The 20,118-nt window shown below is 42.9% G+C and overlaps 1 protein-coding gene and 1 long non-coding RNA gene across 6 annotated transcripts in view; both read right to left on the minus strand.

Annotated features, from left to right (window-relative positions):
* The window catches only part of akap13 (A-kinase anchoring protein 13), a 28,490-nt gene extending 20,990 nt beyond the window's left edge, over nt 1–7,500 (minus strand). For 3 of the 5 annotated variants that reach the window (XM_034536033.1, XM_034536034.1, XM_034536032.1), the window contains exons 1-7: nt 7,304–7,500; nt 6,666–6,725; nt 3,424–3,483; nt 3,142–3,316; nt 2,674–2,782; nt 1,578–1,620; nt 261–372 (exon numbers count right to left, since the gene is read on the minus strand). In XM_034536033.1, coding sequence (XP_034391924.1) covers nt 261–372; nt 1,578–1,620; nt 2,674–2,782; nt 3,142–3,316; nt 3,424–3,482 — 498 coding nt within the window. In that variant the 5' untranslated portion in view covers nt 3,483; nt 6,666–6,725; nt 7,304–7,500. The remainder of the gene's footprint in view (nt 1–260; nt 373–1,577; nt 1,621–2,673; nt 2,783–3,141; nt 3,317–3,423; nt 3,484–6,665; nt 6,726–7,303) is intronic. The other 2 variants (XM_034536035.1, XM_034536036.1) reach the window with 2 other exon arrangements.
* On the minus strand, nt 7,500–19,114 carry LOC117732836. Its single transcript, XR_004609636.1, has 5 exons — nt 19,039–19,114; nt 10,677–10,734; nt 9,532–9,635; nt 8,262–8,448; nt 7,500–7,532 (listed from the first exon to the last, which is right to left on the minus strand). It is a non-coding gene; the product is annotated as an uncharacterized LOC117732836 (long non-coding RNA).
* Between the last annotated feature and the right edge of the window lie 1,004 nt (nt 19,115–20,118).

Raw genomic sequence — 20,118 nt, forward strand, 5'->3', positions numbered from 1 at the left:
GTGGAGAACCACTGCACAGACAGTACAGCTGCAGGACTTTTGGTGATCATTATTTTTTTGTAATATATGTTTGTCCAATGAAAGCCCTTGTTACAACTGATGTCACACAAAATATTGAAACCATTCTGCATAATAATAAGCCATGTGCTTCCGTTTGTATTTTCGGCGCAATCCCTTTCTCAACATCCAATAATGTACGACAAACACCGCTCCGAAGACCTCAACAACCAAATACGATACAAATTGTAAGGGGTTCTCACCTTGCTCTTCTTGGTCATTTTGCTGCGGATATAGCTGAAGGTCCGGCTGATTTTAGGTCCTCCTTTTGCCTCGGTGTCGCTCCTCAGAGGGCCCGGCTCCTCCTCTGAAATACTGATAACACATACACACGATTGAAGCAGGAACTGCTTTAATACACATAACAAAGTTTGCTCATTTTAATCGAATGGAATATTTTTTGCAAGTGTGTTACGCCAACGTACAGCAATCTCGTTACTTCTCTTTATGGCCGAAACACGTAACTTTATTTTAAAAGTACTTTTATTATAGTTACTGGCCAGGTGGAAATTAAACTAGAGTGCCTCCTCCAACCAGTCAAGTTGCAGTTCACATCCAAGTCTGTCCAAAATGTGAACACATCATTTGATCCTATTAGATATGCGTGTGACATTGTCATAATTAGCATATGAAACCTTAAATTATGGCCCAAAACTTGTTTTGTGAGTTCACAGTGACTTTTGACTGATGCATTCTGATCAATTAATCCCAGGCGACAACCTCCGGTTCAGAAAAGTGAAGCCAATGCTGAAGTGTCTTGAACCTGCATTCTCTCTACTGACAAGCAGGGGGCGACTCCTCTGGTTGCAAAAATAAGTCAGATTGTATAGAAGTCTATGAGAAAATGACTCTACTTCTCTCTGGATTTATTCCCTCAGTTTATGGTCTCAATGTTCGTCAATACGGCATGACATTCATTTTGTAAAGTATGGTCCCATTTGGAGTCAAAACAACCCTTTCAGTGTGTTTTCACTCCACACTCTCGTGTCAGTTCTGGTTGCAATAAACCAAGATGGCAACTGTTCCAATAGCCAAACGTGAGGCTTCAAAACCGTAGTCCACAAACCAATGGGGGACTTCGGGGTGACTACCTCCGCTTCTTATAAATAGTCTATATTTCATCTCTGATTTTAAGGGGACTTTTGTGAAAAATTTGAAGAAATCAAGTAGCACCTGAGATCTCATGTTCATGAAGATATGACTTGACCTTTGACCACCAAAAGGTAGTTTAATTGGAAGTGTGTGCCCAGTTTGAAGAAATTCCCTACCGGTGCGACAATAACACTTTCACGAGAATGGGACAACCCTGCTGTCAAAATAATCTCAGCTGAATTATGGTACCATTTATAGGAATGAATACCATTCATATGGTACTATTCATTGCAGCCTGTGTCAATATCTGGAAAGCTATGGACTTCAGCTGTGCAAGTTCACTTTAAAATGTAAAGAGGCAGTGAAAGCAGAGCTATTCCCAACAACACAGTAAAGCTATTTTGGCCGTATCGGTTTCCCCTTCTTACCTGTATTCCAGTGGCCCGGAGTTACTGGAGAATGTGCTGCCCCCTACATGAAGCAAAGAGGACAGACATCGTCTGATCAGAGAACAGCTGCTACAACACTGCATGGCAATACATGTGTGATCCTGCGACAAAGTGTTAGCGGACAGATTTATTATCTACGTCTGGTCCAGCTAAGTGGCCGTTCAAGGGAAGAGGTAAAGTGCTGAATGATGAGGAAGTAGAGAGGTAAACACAAAGTTGACCAGGGAAAAAAAAGATGGAAAGACATGTGGGCTCAAAGATATTACCAGTGATACAAATCTTTTTAAAGCTTTAGTCACACTGTATTGCACATTTATGTTTTAAATGAGAGTTTCATTCCGTAGATTCGTCCTCGATGACAATACACTTCAACTCGATGAAGACCATGTGAAGCAGCTGAAAGCTCGTCAGGGGGGTTAAGTTTGTTTTGTCCAAATGGCAAGACTGAACTTTCACAGGTTAGACTCGTACAAAAGCTGCTTCCTTAGAGGGACATTGAGGCTGTTTGTTATAATACCAGTGACACATGAAAAATGATCCACCAAGTCCATTGGGAGTAACAGATTGACGTGTTTATAGGTTATCTGATGGCAAAACTTTAAACTACCTTTCTTTTTTTTTGGGGGGGGGGGGGGGGGGGCATGTTTTTTTTTTTAGTTGGTTTCGTTGGAAAGTGTTACGGGATACCACACCGACAGAGGGGACAACGGGACCACGTCTACATTCATCATACTTACTCCCTCCCTTCTCCTCCTCCTCCTCCTCCTCCTCATCCTCATCGCTGGAGGAGCCAATAGCAAAGAAGCGTCTACTTTTGGGGAGGAGTGGGGAGATGCTGAGGGAGAAGCGGATTCGTCGCTTGGATCGAGGGCATCCACTTGCTATAAAGGGGCAGGGGAGTGGGGGGGGGGGGTCGTTGATGGGATTGCGACGGGATGAACAGGGAAGTAGAAGAACAATCTTACTGCACAAGTTTAAAGAGCACAGCTTCAAAACTCAAAGGAGGGCGACAGGATGAAGGAAACAATGAGAAGAAACAAAAAAATAAGAAGATCATTGAGAAGCAAAAACTCACCATCTATATCACGTTGACTGATGGTAACCATGGAGATGGATTTGGTGAGGGTCTGGTGATGGAACATGGTGGGACAGCTGTTTTTCACGGACAGTAGCTGATGTGATGTCTTAAAAAAAACACACACACACGATGGGAAAACAATTATCATTATTATCTTATTGATTATAATATAACATTAGATCCAATCTTTGATTTAAATTTATTGCTACTTGCCATTGTAAACAAAAGCAGATCACACACAATTGCTTTCCAGTTATTGTCGCTTTGCATAATTTGTATTCTTCATCTAGCAAATTATTGTGTACGCACCTCTCAACTTTTATTTTGAAAAACCAACATGAGCAGGAAAGCTAGGTTTAGCTTTCTCTCCATTTTCGGGAATGTATGGACGCTTACATTGAATGTTTGAGCTGCTGTCTGCACACACACACACACACACACACACACACACACACACACACACACCTGGCTATTCATGCTGCTTACTTCTCCTTCCTGCTCCTCCTCGGTGAGGGAGACCAACGAGCCTCTCTCCTGGCCGTGACTCCTCCCCACGGCCCTCTTCTCCTCCTGATCGCAGAGGCTGGGGCACTGAGCCCGGACCGCTCCCCTCTCCACCTCCAGACCCTCCAGACTGTAGCTGCGGAGAAGAGAGAGACCACACAAGCATGTAGCCATCATGTCTTTTGGACATGTCGTTGACGCCACGGCCTCTGAGGTTGTTCCTCATGGACCTACGCCGATTACCTTCCGTTGTCTATCTGCTCCTGATCAGGGCGACGCAGGTTGGATGGACACCAGCTCATGCTGGACGAAAGGGAAAGGTGAAGGGCGGATGATAGAAGATGCGAAAACATGGAATAGAAATAGAGGAGAGAGGATTAGATGTTTAACGAGAGCGTGTTTTTAATCTAGAATGAGATTAATGATGGTGGTGTTACGATGACCAAAATGCGTCTCAAATCGTGAATGACTATGATCTGTTGAAGTGACATTTTTTTGTGCCTCGTTTGAATTATGAAATGAGCTTCTTGTTCTCGGCAGAGAAGAAAATATCAGTACCAGTACAAAGTCATCCCCGTCCCCGGTCTGTCTGAGACCTGTTAACTTACTGCTGATGAAGACATAACATTTCTTGATGTTGCTGCTTCAAAATGAAAGCTTTTCAATCACAAAATATTAGAGGACGTTCATTGTGAAGAATTTAAAGTAAATCTATCAGATCACTATCCGATCATGCGGGTCACATTGAATTGTGGACGCACGTATACGGACGCGCCTGAGTTCCGATGTGGCCGATGTTGCGACCACGGCTAATGGCAAATTAGGATGGGAGCGAGAGCCTTCAGTTTTCAAGCTCCTCTTTTATGGAACCAGCTTCAACTTTCAGTCCGGGAGGCAGACACAGTCACCTCATTCAAGAATAGACTTAAGACTTTCCTCTTTAATAGTGCTTATAGTTAGGGCTGAATCAGGTTTGCCCTGGTCCAGCCCTTAGATATGCTGCTATAGGTTTATAAGCTGCTGGGGGATGTTTTTAGGATACACTGAGCACCTCTCTCCTCTTCTCTCTCTCCTTATGGATGAATTTACATCTCTCCATTGCACATTACTAACTCTGCTTCCTCCCGGGAGTCTTTGTGACTTTACATCTCGTAGGGTCCATTGGACCTGGCTGTGTCTGATGCCTCCTGCCTGGTGAGCCGGCCTCCTCCCTCGTCAAAGCTGATGTGGCATGGCCAAGGACCCTGCTGATGCGCCCCGCCCCCCCCCTCCTCTCTACCTCCTTCTGTTTCATGGATTGTGTCCATCCAGAGAGAGGGATCCTCCTCTGTTGCTCTCATGAAGGTTTCTTCCCTTTTTTCCCTGTGAAGGGTTATTTTTGGGGAGTTTTTCCTGATCCGATGTGAGGTCCTGGGACAGGGATGTCGTATGTGTACAGATTGTAAAGCCCTCTGAGGATCATTTGTAATTTGTGATATTGGGCAATACAAAATAAACTGAATTGAATTGGCAAACAGTTGGTGGCAACTCATTACGAGAGAGAAAATAAAGGCCAACTGTTATAAATTGGTGATATAGATCGAGAGCAAAATACCTTTCAAACACAGTCATTGTATGTGTTTGAATGCTTGACTAATAAATTCCTTTAAATGTCTTGTCCCAGTTTATGGAAGATTATAATACGGGTAGATGAAATCAAGGATTCTGATTGGTTGAGAGTGAGTCACGGGTGTACTTTATTCAGCCGTAAAGTCCTGTACAACCTGTTTACATTTATCTGAGCGTTCCATATCAGTGCACACTCAAAATAACAGGTTGATTTTGCGCAGCCGTTAGTTTCATTTCAAGCTTGACAGTTACCAAACATGTTTCAAGTGAACTTTGATATTAGTGGTTAGCCGAAGAGGAACTTCAGGTGGACGTCATGCTACCATAGATAAGAAAGAAATCGAGACCTATGAAAAAGCTCCCTTCAAAGCTACCGGGCACCAAATCTAAATGAAAGGCAGCGTTGGAGCGCTAATAACAATAATAATAATAATAATATCATTCTGGAGAAGGCACTTCACAGCCAACGTTTTCCACGGATGCACAAGTAATGGAGATATTCAAATCAACATGAACAAACGTTAATGTTTAAATTAAATATTATTGTATTGCAAGTGTCCCATTGTCATCTTTGTTATTTTAATCAAAATTTTTATAAAATGAGCAATGTGAATGAATGAGATGGTGCGAGATCTAGCTAGGCTAACAAACGTGATGTTCCCAATGCCGTTTGTCTGTTGCATAGCAACAGCCCCACACACGGGGACTATTTTCTCTAGGCTACTGAAATGCGATACACAACGTTTGGTGGCTACAACTATTTTGTGCTGAAAGGCAGCTTACTATTTACTTACTATTTATAATGTTGCTGGCAACCGTATTATAAAAGCAATAAGGTCCTCGAGGCAGGACTGTCAATAATGTCCGGTTCAAGGGTTTGCCGGCCCGATGTGTAGTGGAGGGCCGGCAAACGAGAGGCCAGCGCTGGTTGCCTCTCGAACCTTATTGCTTAAGTATTAGGGACAGGCTTAAGGGGATTTAAAAAAAATATATAGATAAAGTGGAAATGTTGAAAATAAACAATTCATTTTAAGAATAAATCAAATCTACTAGCTTCAGCCATTATACTGACATTTTTTTGTTTTTAACTTGATTTGTTTTTATTCTTGAGATGCAAAACAAACTACCATGATATAAGCTAGATATTCTCCTTGATCCTGCTCTCACTGTCGTGTAAAGAGATGTAAAGCTGTGAGAAAACAAAGAGGGGAGATTCCACGAGTCGACTTGATGCAGACGGGCGTTTGTCTCCGGCTGCTGAGGGTTGACAAGCAGGACAGAACCACTCCAGCTCCACAAAATCCTCACGGATTGTGTGCAGCTACTTCTTTTATTCCATTAATGGCCTTTCCATTGGATACCGTGCATGGTACTGGGGGAGTGTGTGTGTGTGTGTGCGTGTGTGTGTGTAGACTTTCATGTGAGCAGTCTGAGGCTGGAAAGATGAGTGAATCGCTGCGCTCCACTCATAAAAGACAAAAATGCTCAGCTTCATTTCTACATTCTTGTCTTCCAGACAGAATTTCCACCGTGTGTCTCAAGCGCTCTGGTCATTAGTGACTAACTTGAATCCGGTGCTGAGTTACTGGCCGTCTCGTATGGAAACACAGACAGTGACTCACCGGCTTATCAGTGTCTTTAGTGGCGTAAAACACACAATGTACGTGTATGTGACGAGCGACCGTGGGTTAGTGGTTAGCAGGTCCTTCTTTCAATCAGAGGATCAGCGGTTAAATCCCCGGCTCTGCAAGCCCTAGTTGATGTGTCCTTGAGCAAGATACTTAACCCTGTAACTCAGTCTACGGTGTATGACTAAGTGGCTTTGGATAAAAGCGTCAGCTAAATGAAATGTAATGTAATGACGGATGAGGGTTTACCTTCTCCGGTGGAGGGGGGGCTTGGCTCTCTTCACCTCTCCTGACAGACTCTTCAACAAGCTGAAAAAAAAAAACAGGTGAGAATATGTTCATGTAAAAGTGTTAAGTTTACAAAGAAATAAACACACTCTAAGCTGTTCCACTCAGTGCTCACCCTAGAGGGGTTCTGTTGTGTTTCCATTAATGTAGTATTTTAGAACAAAAAAGAAGTGTGCTTTTGAATTGGCTGGGCCACCGTCTCATAAACGTGCTACTGAGTTCAGATTGGTGCCTTTCCGCTTGGACACACCACGGACTAAAGTTGGATAAAGTGTCACGTGAGGTATTTTATCATGACGAGGGATGTGGACAATCAATACGTATGTGTTTCCTTATACGTCTCGACAACAGTGGAGGAGGTGAAAGAACAGACAGAGAGGATAGAGATAGAAAGTTGAGCTGAACACAGATGTTGTGAGATAGCAGCAACTGCTCAGCGGTCCCGGGGGAGTTTGGTTGGGACACTCCGGGGTTACTCTCTGGGACGAAATAGACTAACTCCTACTATGAGATGCTTGAACGTGGAGTGCCATGAGGACTATATTTAATAATCCTAACCCAGGAAGCCTTTCGGGACGCTGGTGGCACGGATTTATTACCTGCGCTGTGCGATGTCTGTCTCTGCGCCGGCGTTGTTCCGCCCCGGCTCCCAGCTGTGACGACGGAATGGAGACAAGGAACAGATGGAGGCTCGCAAGATGGCAGAGGGGACGGGGTTCTCTGGAAGCTGGTCTTTTTTCTCTTCTTCTTCTCCTCCTCCTCCTCCTCCTCCTCCTCCTCCTCCTCCTCCTCCTCCTCCTCCTCCTCTTTCTGTCCCGCCTCCTCCTCCTGGGATTAATAACAGAAATACAAAACTATTAACCACTGCAACTCTTATGAAATACAATTGCTTTATTTAGGTTATTGTTGGGGGCATCTATGGCTTTATTTGATAAAGAAAGTAGAGCGGTGACGTGGTCAGCACGTTAACCCCTCGACTAGACGGGCCTCCACATCGCTTTCCCTTTTTAGGGAAACTTTATGTGAAGTGAAAGACACTAAATTCGATTTACTCAGAGATACAATTCCAGGTTCATTTATTCTAAATCAGCATTTGGTCTTGCCGGATTTTTTCTCGTTATTATAGTCGGAACATAAGAGACAGAACTTGTGTGGAAAAAGTATATGCACATGCAGAAGAGTTGCAAAGTAAAAGATTAAGAGTCATTAATGAAACTAGAGAAATCAAATGGAACAAGCACAGACATATTTATGTAATACTATACGAGTTAATCCAATTTAATTGAAACTATGGGGGATGTAAAGCTGACTGTTTTCCGTTTTTACACATTAAACTGAAATACCCAAAAAACAAATACACCACTTTACAAAAAAGTTTCACAAAATTTCAAAAGCAAAATGGGAAGTGTGGATAAAATGCAAATGCGATGGTGGTTCGTCTCAGAGGTGAAACCAAGTGTTTGTGAAATAATCGTATAAATATAAATAATTTTTTTATAGTCATATTGAAAAACAAAGAACAGCTTCCGTTGGGAAAGACCAAACGGCGTGCTTTACCTCGATCCTCCGTTTCGGACTTCCAGGACAGTCTGGAGCTCCGAGGGGTCACAGCGTCAGGGGTTCCCACCGGCAAGCCCCCCTCAGTGGGACTGAGGGCTCCCCGAGTCGATGCATCGTCGGTGGAGGACCGTGAGACTCCAACCCCTTTGTCCCTGTGTCCAACACAGGGGGGCGGGTCTTTGGGCTGGAGAGGAAAAGAAGACACAAGAGATGAAGTGGAGACATTTATTCGGATAAACCACTCGAGATGAACCATCGCTTTGTTTTTAAGGAGGTCCTTAAAACAATTTCAAAAAAATTAATAAAGGCGGCACAGACTCTCATGCGCTCGTTTCTGATTTTCTTCCATCTTCACGCAACCAGGGACAACGTCACATTTAGAGTCAGCGACTCACACATACAAATGGTGATAATAGGACACCTATGGACTACTTTTCACCAAACACAAGAGACGTCATCTTAAACTAGTCCGGTTTGGAAGTTGTAAATCTTCCCTTTTTCGATCTCTCTATCCCTGTGAGGACATGTTGTATTTTGGGACTCAAGTACTCCACATTCGTAGACTCCTGTCCCCACAAATCCCTCCCAAGAGCATGAGTGTTGAGTGTTGAGTGTTGGGCGTCAGACTTCAAAAGATCCTGTAAGACAAGGTTCTGGGGTGTGGGGGGAATAACAGCAGCCACATGCCGTCTCTGGAGTTGCAGGATTTGGAGAAACGTCAGTGGAAAAAGGCCTCATCCAGAACAAGTGAGTCACTCGGAGCGGCACTCTGAGGGAACAGGAGTGGAGGAGACCCCCTTCGAAAAGTCTCTCAATAATAAATAATAATAAAAGTTCACAAATGTTTCACAGCTTTCACCAATGTCAAAATGTTGAAATAAAATGCTGATCGATCCTTAATCTAGAGGGAGGACTATGAGGTCACATGTCGTCCCCGTTGCGGTCGGTGCAGTTGCGTGGAGCGGCCAGCCAACTGGTTTTCCTCCGGTTCCTGCCAAGCTGCGGAGGGGGAAAGTGTTTTGCGTGCATGGGTAGGACTTGTGTAACACTCCTTTCACCAGAGGTTATTTTTTTCCCCACCCTGGTTCATTTTTAGAAAAGTGCAAAAAGGTAGAAAGCGGCGTTGGTGTTATTTTGGGCCCTGGCACGCACACCGCGTGTTATGAATTTCAGCTGCTGTGCTGACGTAAAAAAACATCCGACACCAGAGATCTGAACACAAGCTCCTACCCGGGAGCAAACACATGGAGGCGTATGTGTTGCTTACCCTTTTAAAGACACTGTCATCCGGTTCGGCGGGGACTCTCACACCAACTTTGTCTCTGTGCAACAAACACACCGACACACACTCCCCTCTGTCTGGGTGGACATCTGGAGAGAGAGAGAAGGAGGAGGAAGGGAGAGGTGGGAGGAGACAAAAAACAAAACAAAGAACACCTTGCTGGGTCAGTGATCGAGGTAAGGAGGTAAAACAGATTGTTTGCGCAACAGATTGTTGCTGTGTCTGAAAAACAGTGGCTTGTTGCAGCGCTGGTTGCAATCCACCAAGACAGGAAGTTGACCTCATATCACCAAAACCACAGAGAGAGTGTGTGTATATGCGAGACAGTCAGCAGGCATGTTGAATATAAGGGCTGTTACATGGTTTCATGAGCAACAGACCACACAGTACATAAAACCTGCCTATGATGCTTGTGTCTGTAATAGATTTTAATTATAATGCACTGTGATCCTTGCAAAGAATAAATACCAGTGAGTGACCAGCAATTATGACTAATTATGATACTTGACCTTAAAGGTCATTGAAAAATTATTTTTAATGTATTGGGATTTTTGTTATAAAGCAATATGAAAAAAGCTGTGATTTAATCGATAAGTTCATGAATAAATGGAACGTTAGTCAAAGTTAGCTCAGCTCATTTTGGAAATAACTGAAAGGGTCAGTTTGGAATATATATAATTTCTTTTGAAGTGAGGTTGAAGATGCATATGACAGGATTTTTTTTTAATTGCATGCTTCGACGAGAGCAAAATAAAGGCTTGAGTTCCTGGTCGGAACCTGACGGCAAGGTTGAAGTGTGTGTAGAATGGGGCAGCAGATTTTAGCCACCTAAAAAGATTGAATATAAGTTTAGGTGCATGCTATATTTCCAATATTTCCAACCCCTTTACCTCGGCTTCAGACAGACATTTCCACTGGGGAGTTGAAGCCATTATATCACTTTGTTTTCAAAGCCACCAGACTACAGTCACGGAAACGGCAATTTTACTGTCGCTGTGTCAATTGATGCATACGTACAGTATTTCAACCAACATTTGAATGTTCTGAATCTGATTTAAATACATACAGAAAAACATTATTTAATCAAAAGAAGAAAAGAAAAGAAAAAGATAATAATCGTGGACTTTTACCTGTACATGTTGTCACTGTGTTGGGATCAGGACAGAAAACATCCCTCTCCCTCTGGATCTAAGAGAGAAAAGGAATATAGAGGAGGACAAGGAAGAGTCATTTCTCTGATGAACAGAACTGATACAGCAACATCAAGCTTGTGTGATTGTTTGATATATTTTACTAAGTTCTTTGACGGCCCGGTTTTGTCTTGTGGTACCAGCCAAGACAACCATCTGCTGGTTCCGTGCAGAACTCCTCTGCGCCAACATAAATATTAAAATATCAAGGCGTCACACCCACTTGCTTCACATGTGACTGTTAAAACCCCCCGTGCCCTCCCCCACACAAACGCTGTGTTTGTCTCACATGTTTGAGCTATAGTGCGAGCATCTCGCTCACTGATGCACACTCGCAGGTCACAAGCGAGTGACTGTTCCACCCCTGCGACCAGACACAGGCGGTTTCAGTGTAATGTCAAAGAAAAAAAGAAAGAAAACTGTAGGAGGGGTTCTCTACGAGACCTCTGTGTTTCTGCATTGCTTCACAGGGACAAAGACTCGGGACAGAGACACACAAACAGGCCATATGGGAAACAAAAAGACGCAGGAGCAGCTGATGTGATCTGCTGTAACGAAAACTTCCCTTCGGCATAGTCCCCCCCCCCCCATCCTGACAGCTGCGGCTGCAGGACAAGGAAGGAGAAAGAAGTGAGGCGGCTCCCTCGTGACACAACTCCATCGTCAATTTGGGGAGCAGCAATCGTGTTCTAACGAGCCCTCACACAGTAGCTCTCGTTCTGAAGGCACACTCCAAACTAACCAAACCAAATCTGTAGAATGCGTTGGACATGAACCAACCTGATTTGTGTTTGAAACGAGGGATTTTAAAGTCCCCCTCCCCACCAGTTTGTTGTGTAACCCCTGTGGGCTGAGCCATCAGAATGACTTCTCATATTTAGTGGTGCGATTGTTTAAATCACTGAAGTCCTTTGTCCCCCCCGTCCACTTGTCTCAATGGGTCGGTTGTCTTTGTCTCCAAGATGCCTGCTCTGTCTATTATCAACATCCCGCGGAAAAGAGAAATCTGCACAAAAGAGCGACTCTCCAACACGTAGGCGACAACGGACGCCATTCATCCATCTACGCCCGAGCTGCACATGCTGGATGTCTGCATGAAGACTTGGAGGCTCCTTTAAATCCTCATTCATAGAAATGTTTCTTCCCCTGCCCTCTCCTGAATCTCCGATACAAGAAATGTAACTACAGATCATACTGCATTTTTAAGATGATCTTAAAATCTTAAAAGATTGTCAATAGATTTTAGGGGGTTTGTTTTGACAATATCACATTCAACGTTAGGGACAGCAAGCACCACTTTAAATGTTTACTAGAGGTGAGCTCATACGTTTCTTGGAATCATCCAGCATTAAAAAGCATTAGAAAAAAAGACAAATTAAGTAGAGAAATCTGAGTCGACCAAGACGACCAATTAGTCGACTAATGGCAGCCCTAAAATAGAGACACTTTGCACCGAATGTAATGCGCTAGAAATTCTTTGCAGAAAAGCCTTCGTCAAACAGCTTTTACTGATACTAAATAAATCAATAATCAGGGATAAGAAGACTGCACAGTGTCTTTGGACACCAAGCTGGTCACATTGTAAAGACACCCGAGATTCGTTTTGTTGTTAAACGAATCTCGGGTCTCGTCTTTTGCTTCATATAATATTTTAACTGTACCTGAATTAATCAAACAACAAAGTACGTTTTGTATTTGAACCCCATCTTCAAAAAGAGAGAAGAAAAAAAAAGGTGTTTTAAACAAAGCTGCGGTAACGTTAATGGTGGAACTCAATAGTTGCAATAAAGCTAGACCTTAGTGGGAAAATACAAGTCAGAATTGCATCGGGTCATATCGCATGGCTTTCTTTAAAAACTGGAGGTTGTTCACATGGTGAGGGCTAAAATAAGCAGGCTGTTTCCTGGCTGTGGATCACACACACACGCGCACGCGCACGCACACGCACACGCACACGCACACGCACACACACACCTTCAAATCCAGCGAGGTGGAGGAGAACCTAACAGAACTAACAACACGTAGAGGGACAGTGACCGTAAGCGGTGTCCAAGACGTGTTACGCAATCATTTACTTTTTACATTATTAGCCGCAAACGCTTGGCTCAGCATTTCCCAGGATGCTCTTCGACACTTTTGAGAAGACGTGCCTGGACTGGCCTTCGGCTGGGAGTGTTACTTCTGGGTTGAAACAGAGCCGACCTGCGTATGCGTGTGTCATAATGTATCTCTGCCTCATGGTTGCTACGTTATCTAGGAAACGTCAAGAATGACGGCATCGTCCTGTGATTCTGAGGGACTGACATAAAATTATGGAAATTATATTATGCAAGGTACATTTCCTAACTGTATATTTCTATTGTATTTATTATTATTTGTATGATATAAGCTACATTCTTCCTCTGTGCCATAGAGCTCCACTGTTGTTAAAAACACATCAGTGAGCCACACAGTGGCACACATGTTCTTTCACTACCATGAACGCACACATGACTTTATTCTGACTCAGTCCATCACACCTCGTCCTGCTGCCTCAGATACCGAACGTGGATTAATCCGCCACTGAAAATAGTCCCCAACAAATGAGTTTTTTCTAAGCTTCTCTAGCATAATTGAACTTTTTATATATCACTGGTGAAGAAGTCATAAAGACTAGTGTAGCATTTGAGAGTTCATTTAAAGTTGAACTCAAACTGCCTCATATGAACTGTGGATTCTGTGTTACATCTCTTTAAATGTAGTCTTGAGTGGAAGAGATCGCTTCATGGCCAGTATGGACAGGGTGAATGATGACAGTGAGTTAGCAATAACTCAACATACAGTAAATGTGCAAAGTGAGAACAAAAATCTGAACCTATCCTGTGTGTTTCTTGTTTTTATTTAAGTCATATGTATATAGGTGTGCCTCAGTGTGCCACGTAAAATGAGAAGCTGTTTGAAACCCTCAAGCGTACAGTCAGACATCAGGGACCTCAAATGACAGGTGGGCCATGCTGTTAAAGAGAGGGAATAAACAGCCTGGTGAAATCTCCCAGATGAAGAGAGAATGTGAGCGACGTGGGACGAGAACGGCGCTCATCAAGTCTGCGCTGCTGCCACTGGTGTGGCCTATTGTATATATACACAGTATGTATATATACACACACACAGTATATATCTGTCTGTGTATCATCCAGGAGGCAACCGTGTAAAGCCGATGCGGAAGTGCCTTAAATGCTGCATTATCTCTACTGACCAGCAGGGGCCGACTTTGGTTTTATAGAAGTCTACTTCTCTCTGATTTATTCCCTCACATTGTAAACATGAGTTTATGGTCTCAATCTCTAGTTTCAAGTCTTCTTCAATACAGCATGATGTCCATTTAGTAAATGATGGTCCATTAGAGTCACGTAGACCATAAAGCAGGGTATGCTTTAGGACGGGCTTAGTGTGATTGACAGTTCACTACGAGTCGTAGATAGCATCTCTACATCAAATACGATAACTTTAGTTCATAGGCAGGAAAAATGAAATGTCTGCAAGCCATAATCCAAGATGGCGACGGCCAAATTGCCGAACCAAAGGCTTCCTAATATCAGTCCACAAACCAACGGGTGACGTCACGATGACGACGTCCAAGACAATATGTCTTGGACATCCCTTAAAGACAGTATGTATCTCTGTCAAAGCTAACAATTCCTTCAACGATGACATAATAAATAGGACCTCCTACTAAAGGAGCACCATCGGACATTGAAACCATTTCTGCTGACACTACAAGACAATGTCAGGACCCTAGCTTCCATGTTCATAAGCATGACATCAGCAATCCGTTTTCCCCTGGGAGATAAATAAAACACTTCGTCTTAAATTTTTCTTCTCAGAAAAGTCTCAATTAAATTTTAAACGGCATCAATCTTATTCTGATTTTACAGCACTGTGGACACTGTTAGACAGACTACCTGCAGTGCAGACTCACTGTACCTGCAGCTTCTATACAAACAAACTATTTATAGATATCATGTGGAACATTTGTGGCTGCTTTTTATTGCACCCCAAAGTCCAGTCTGGAAATACACCTCCCTTGTCCTTGTGCCTCTTCCTCCCTTCTCTCTCTCCCTGGGAGGATCACAGAGGAGGGGAATGAGCGAGGGAAGTGAGGAGCGACGATAGCGCCACACCGTCTCCGTGGGCAACAGCATGATGGAAAGTGTAAGTCCCATAACTGTTGTTTATCCCCCCTAAATAAGAGAGAGGATACCTTAAAACCTTAACATATTCAAAGCAAGAAGACGTCCCAGTGACATTTCTTTAAACTTGTTTTATTTACTGATATTTCTGAATAGCCTGATATATGACATGAAAAATACAACCATATATGACATGCCCAACTAGGACACGGAGTCAAGTTGATAAAAGCCTGTATGTAAATGGTTTAAAATATATGCTAAACTCTTGCAAAACATGGACATCCAGTATAATATGTGAGACCATGACTTTTTAAAAATTAAATTCTATGTTTTATTTTGTTAAATTTTGTTTTGTTATATATATATATTTTTTTTAAAAAGGGGAAAAAAAGAATTTAATAAAATACAAAAATCCAGACAGGAAGAGCTAAATATTAATGATAGCTAAATATTAATAATAAAAAACCTTTCAAATACTCTCAAATATTCAGACAAGTATACCTATTCATATTGTTTATGTACTCAAACACACACACACTCGTACCTTAATCAGCACCACATCCACAGACCTCTCTCCCTTGGCACAGAAGCTGTACCTCCGCCTGTGTCTCTCGTACATGCCGCCTGCAGCCGAGGATCGACGTGTTAACACGCGACCATTTCACAGGATGAATCACAAACTCTCTCTGTCTCGCTCAACTCAGTGAGGGGAAAAAACAATAGCGTATGTATTAGGACGGCTAAGGGTGGAGTTCCCAGGGACAACAAAAAGATCCAAACTGGTTTCAGAGCTGCAGGCTGCTGATTTTCTTCAAACCATGAGAGAGAAAAGAGAAATGGCACAAAGCAACTGTGCATGAGCGTTTTGTTGTACGACTAATGGAGCCGGAGAAGATGAGAGAGATGTGGTCGGATCAACCTTTAACTCGGGCGTCGCAGGTCCGGCCTGAGCACAGATGAAAAGATTGAGCGTTTATCATGACGTTAAAACAAAACTGCATGTCCCCAGTTTGAGATGTGTAATCCAGTAAACGTCTACGTATCGCTGTGTTCCTTCTCGCTGCAGTTTGGTTTGGGAAAATGAGCCCTCTCTGCCCACATCTGTTCAAAACCGTGGCCCCTCCCTCCCTCCCTCCCTCCCTCCTTCCCTCCTTCCCACTCTCTGCCTTTTTTCCATTTCTCTCTCTCTCATATACACAACCATTACATCTGTCCTTCCTTTTATGAAACAAACGCCCTCTCATCCAGTTGCCACACACACACACACACACACACCACACACACACACACACACCAACACCACACACACACACACACACACACCACACACACACACACACACACCACACACACACAACCACACACACACACACACACAACACACACACACACACACACACACACACACACAACAACAGACAGACAGACAGACAGAGAACAATTGGAGCTCTATCTTGCTAAGTGCCTCCGCACTTTGGGAGTGAGTCTTTTTATCTGCTGTAACAGAGAAAGAAAAAAGGAAGCCCTTCAGCGCTTTTGGTAATTACAGATAAGCTTCAATTATAAACTTATAAACTCCAGTCCTACCCGCAATCAAAAAGAAAAGTTGAACCCTCTTATTCGTCAGAGTCGTTTACATTATTGTTATAACTTAGAGCCATATATGTGTGTCAGATATTTTGGGGATTATGTAGTCTTTGTAAACTATAATTCCCATGATGCTTTGGGTGTTGCAAGTGGTCTTAAACAACCAACAAATGGAAACGTTCAGCTGCATCTGTAACCGATCAGCGGCACACAAATACTGCTGTAACCATGGTAACCGCTGTACACCATCCAGCTGTGACAGAGAGAGAGAAAGAGAGAGAGAGAGCGAGACAGCGAGACAGACAGAGAGACAGAGAGACACATGTGGAAGTGGTTATATCTGCTCTGACCACAAGGAAGCAGCAGAGGACCGACGCTCACGCCTCTGACCTCCCACACAGCAAAACTAAGAGCAGGGCCATGTTCTCCATGTGTGGACAACCAAGTCCTGGGCTATGGTCAAAAAGTCAAAGAGTTGCCTTCTAACATCTTTTCCTAACCACTTTTCCTTGACCTCGATGGAAGACGTTATGAGAAAGGAAAAAGATGTGAAAGATGTGTAAGATATTTAATGTTAACTTTATTTTTATTTTTTTTATTGTTTAAATGTTAAAGTAAATACATACATATAAAAGCTCATGATGCAAAAAAGGTTTGTTTCTGCAGATTTATATCCATATAAGCTGCTTAAATTCCCATTAAGTTTCCACCTTGAAATTCCCGGAATTTTAAGTGTTGATGTAAGAATCACGACATATGATCTGTTGGCATAATTATCACAATATAAGCTTCACAATAAGGAGTTACTGATAATAAACAATACTACTAATTAAATAAATTTAAAAAAAGTTTACAAACTACATTTTTGGAACCATCATCAACCAATACCAGAAACAATAATGGAACTCTTAACTCAAAGTCTCACTACTGGGCTTCTAATGATGGGCAGATATATAATAATTTCACCTTAAACATACAACAAGAAATGTGATTATTTGACACAATCTTGTCTACACTGCAGTAAAGTTAGCAATATGTTTTTGTGCAATAACTTAATTTCTTTAACACTGTGAAAATGTCATCACGTGTTCTTTAACTTAATGTAGCACTTGGCTTTGTGACACTTAAAAAAAAACTAAAATGTATCCCTCCCCCCCTGTCTCGGACCTCACACCATGTGGCTAAACCAAAACAAGACATAGGTAATGCTACACACACACACAACACACACCACACACACACACACCACACACACAACACACACACACACACACACACACACACACACACACACACACACACACACACACAACACACACACACACACACAACACACACACACACACACACACACACACACACACACACACACACACACACACACACACACACACACACACACACACACACACTTTAAGGTTCCCATATCTCCTACTGTGATCTGCTGCTCCTTGAGATCAACTCCTGCGTCATTGGGAGACATTTGGAAGAAAAAAAAGAAATATATGGTTTCAGAGGTGACCTTGGCCCGGTCCAATCTAACCTCCAAAAGGCCTGGAGAGTGGCAGGGCGTGAGTGCAGCTAACTCGCATTCATATTGTACGGAAGAAGGAGTTTGCAAGGTAGCATCATGGGAGCTGTGGGTTTGGCAGCTCTTATGGAGGCCTATCAGTGGAAGTGGACTCTTATCTCGGGCCCGATTCCCACAGTTTGTTTTGGTTTTTTTGGCGTGTTATCTGCATTGTCCGCTCCGTGAACGATATCTTTATTGTGCCAAAAGCTCACCGTTTCTTCTTTTTTTCTCTGAACTACTCTGCAACTTTTTCAACCCATCAAAAACAGACAATGAAACAATCGGTGACTGGTCAGGTAGAAAGTAGAGAGCACTTCCTTCCTTTCATTCTTTACAAAACTACTTCTGTGGCCCTTGTGGTTTGAATGACCAAGTGAAACAAAACACAAATGACCTTGAGCTGTGTGCCATTAGTTCACACACTTAACCCACAGTGAACCACAGGCGGCAAACATTCCCCTGTCCTGTTCTTGCTCTATTGAAGTCCCGCATACTAAACTGACTTTCTCTGCGGTAGCGAAAGTATGTACCGAGCCGCTGGACTTTGTGCACAACATCTGAAAATGCCCGTAGCAATGTATTACAAGTGCATAATAAACATTTTCAGCCAAGGAATACACCAGTTGCACACGTCTGTACGGTTTTGACTTCTTCAGTGGGCTGCCGTGACATTCCCACTTGGTGTGACTACGACCCTAAAAGGTAGCATGTTGTATTTTAGCCTTTTTTTCCTCCTTTTAAAAAAAAAAAACATAATATTTGCAATATTATTTCATAATATATGCAACATTATTTCTCATGCCACAGAAAGCACTGAGAGTGAATCTTAAATCCCATTAGAAGCCCACTGAGCCGTGTGATGATGAGACAGTGTTTCGTACGTGCTCATGAGTGTCTGCAACTGGAACGGAAACCACACAGCACCAGGCAACATGAGCCATGACATTTGAACATCTGTTCAGCGTAAACTCACCTGCAGAGTGCGTGCGCCGTCCGAGTCCCACCTCGTCCGTTGGCGCTCTTCTTCTGCTGCTGTTACTGTTACTGTGGAGGACAGGAAACACAAGTCCATCGTTAGTCCATCGTTAGTTAATGTACAAAGTTGAGCATCTTTGTTAGTGGGTATTGCATTTCTCTTTGTGCTATGAAGTAAGTTTAGTTTACACAGAAGTTAGCCCGCTACAACGGTCGCAATGTCAACGAAACGCATTAAAATGGCCGCCGCTTTGAACGTCCTGCTACATTGAATTTGATTAGAAGTGCCCGTTCTACTCCCCTTTTATTCACTATGAAAAAAATACTGTCGAATAGGTAGATGAGAGTGATGGCATGCTTATTAAAGGGTAGGTGACACTGGGCAAAATGTTCCAGGCTGCTTTAAAATTGCCATCCAGAGGGATTGACATGGTATCAAGACAAACAATGTAGGTGAGTCACATTACCGAGAGCTCGGATTTGAATATATCTAGTCATGATGAGTCAGTAATGTTTCTGATTAGAATAATTAAGGGGTGAAATGGAAAGCTTCTCCCTGAACATGCTAGAAGGTCCAGAGCTGCCTCCTCTGGTGGCCTGTTGTAGCTCATTGTTGGTAACTGTAACCTATTTCTGGGCCTACGGGTCTCACAACTTCATTTTGGGCTTATCCATGTGGTAGATATTCATTTTTACAGGACTCTCTCCTGTATAGTATCATTAAGATTTTAGCAATAATGCTTAATGTGTCTTTGCTAACAGGGCATGTACCACATTCCTTCAAAGTAGCTGTAATTAAACCTCTCCTGAAAAAGCCCACTCTTAATCCAGAGGTGTTGGCTAACTACAGTCCGATCTCTAAACCATCCCTTCCTCTCAAAGATCCTTGAGAAAGTAGTCGCAAATCAGTTGTGACTTTCTACATCATAATAGTTTATTTGAGGAGTTTCAGTCAGGATTTAGAAAACACCACAGCACAGAGACAGCACTGGTGAAAATTACAAATGACCTCCTAATTGCATAAGATAAAGGACTCATCTCAGTACTGGTATTATTAGACCTTAGTGCTACGTTCGAC

The sequence above is a fragment of the Cyclopterus lumpus genome, chromosome 6, assembly GCF_009769545.1.
Source record: "Cyclopterus lumpus isolate fCycLum1 chromosome 6, fCycLum1.pri, whole genome shotgun sequence".
Lineage (NCBI taxonomy): Eukaryota > Metazoa > Chordata > Actinopteri > Perciformes > Cyclopteridae > Cyclopterus > Cyclopterus lumpus.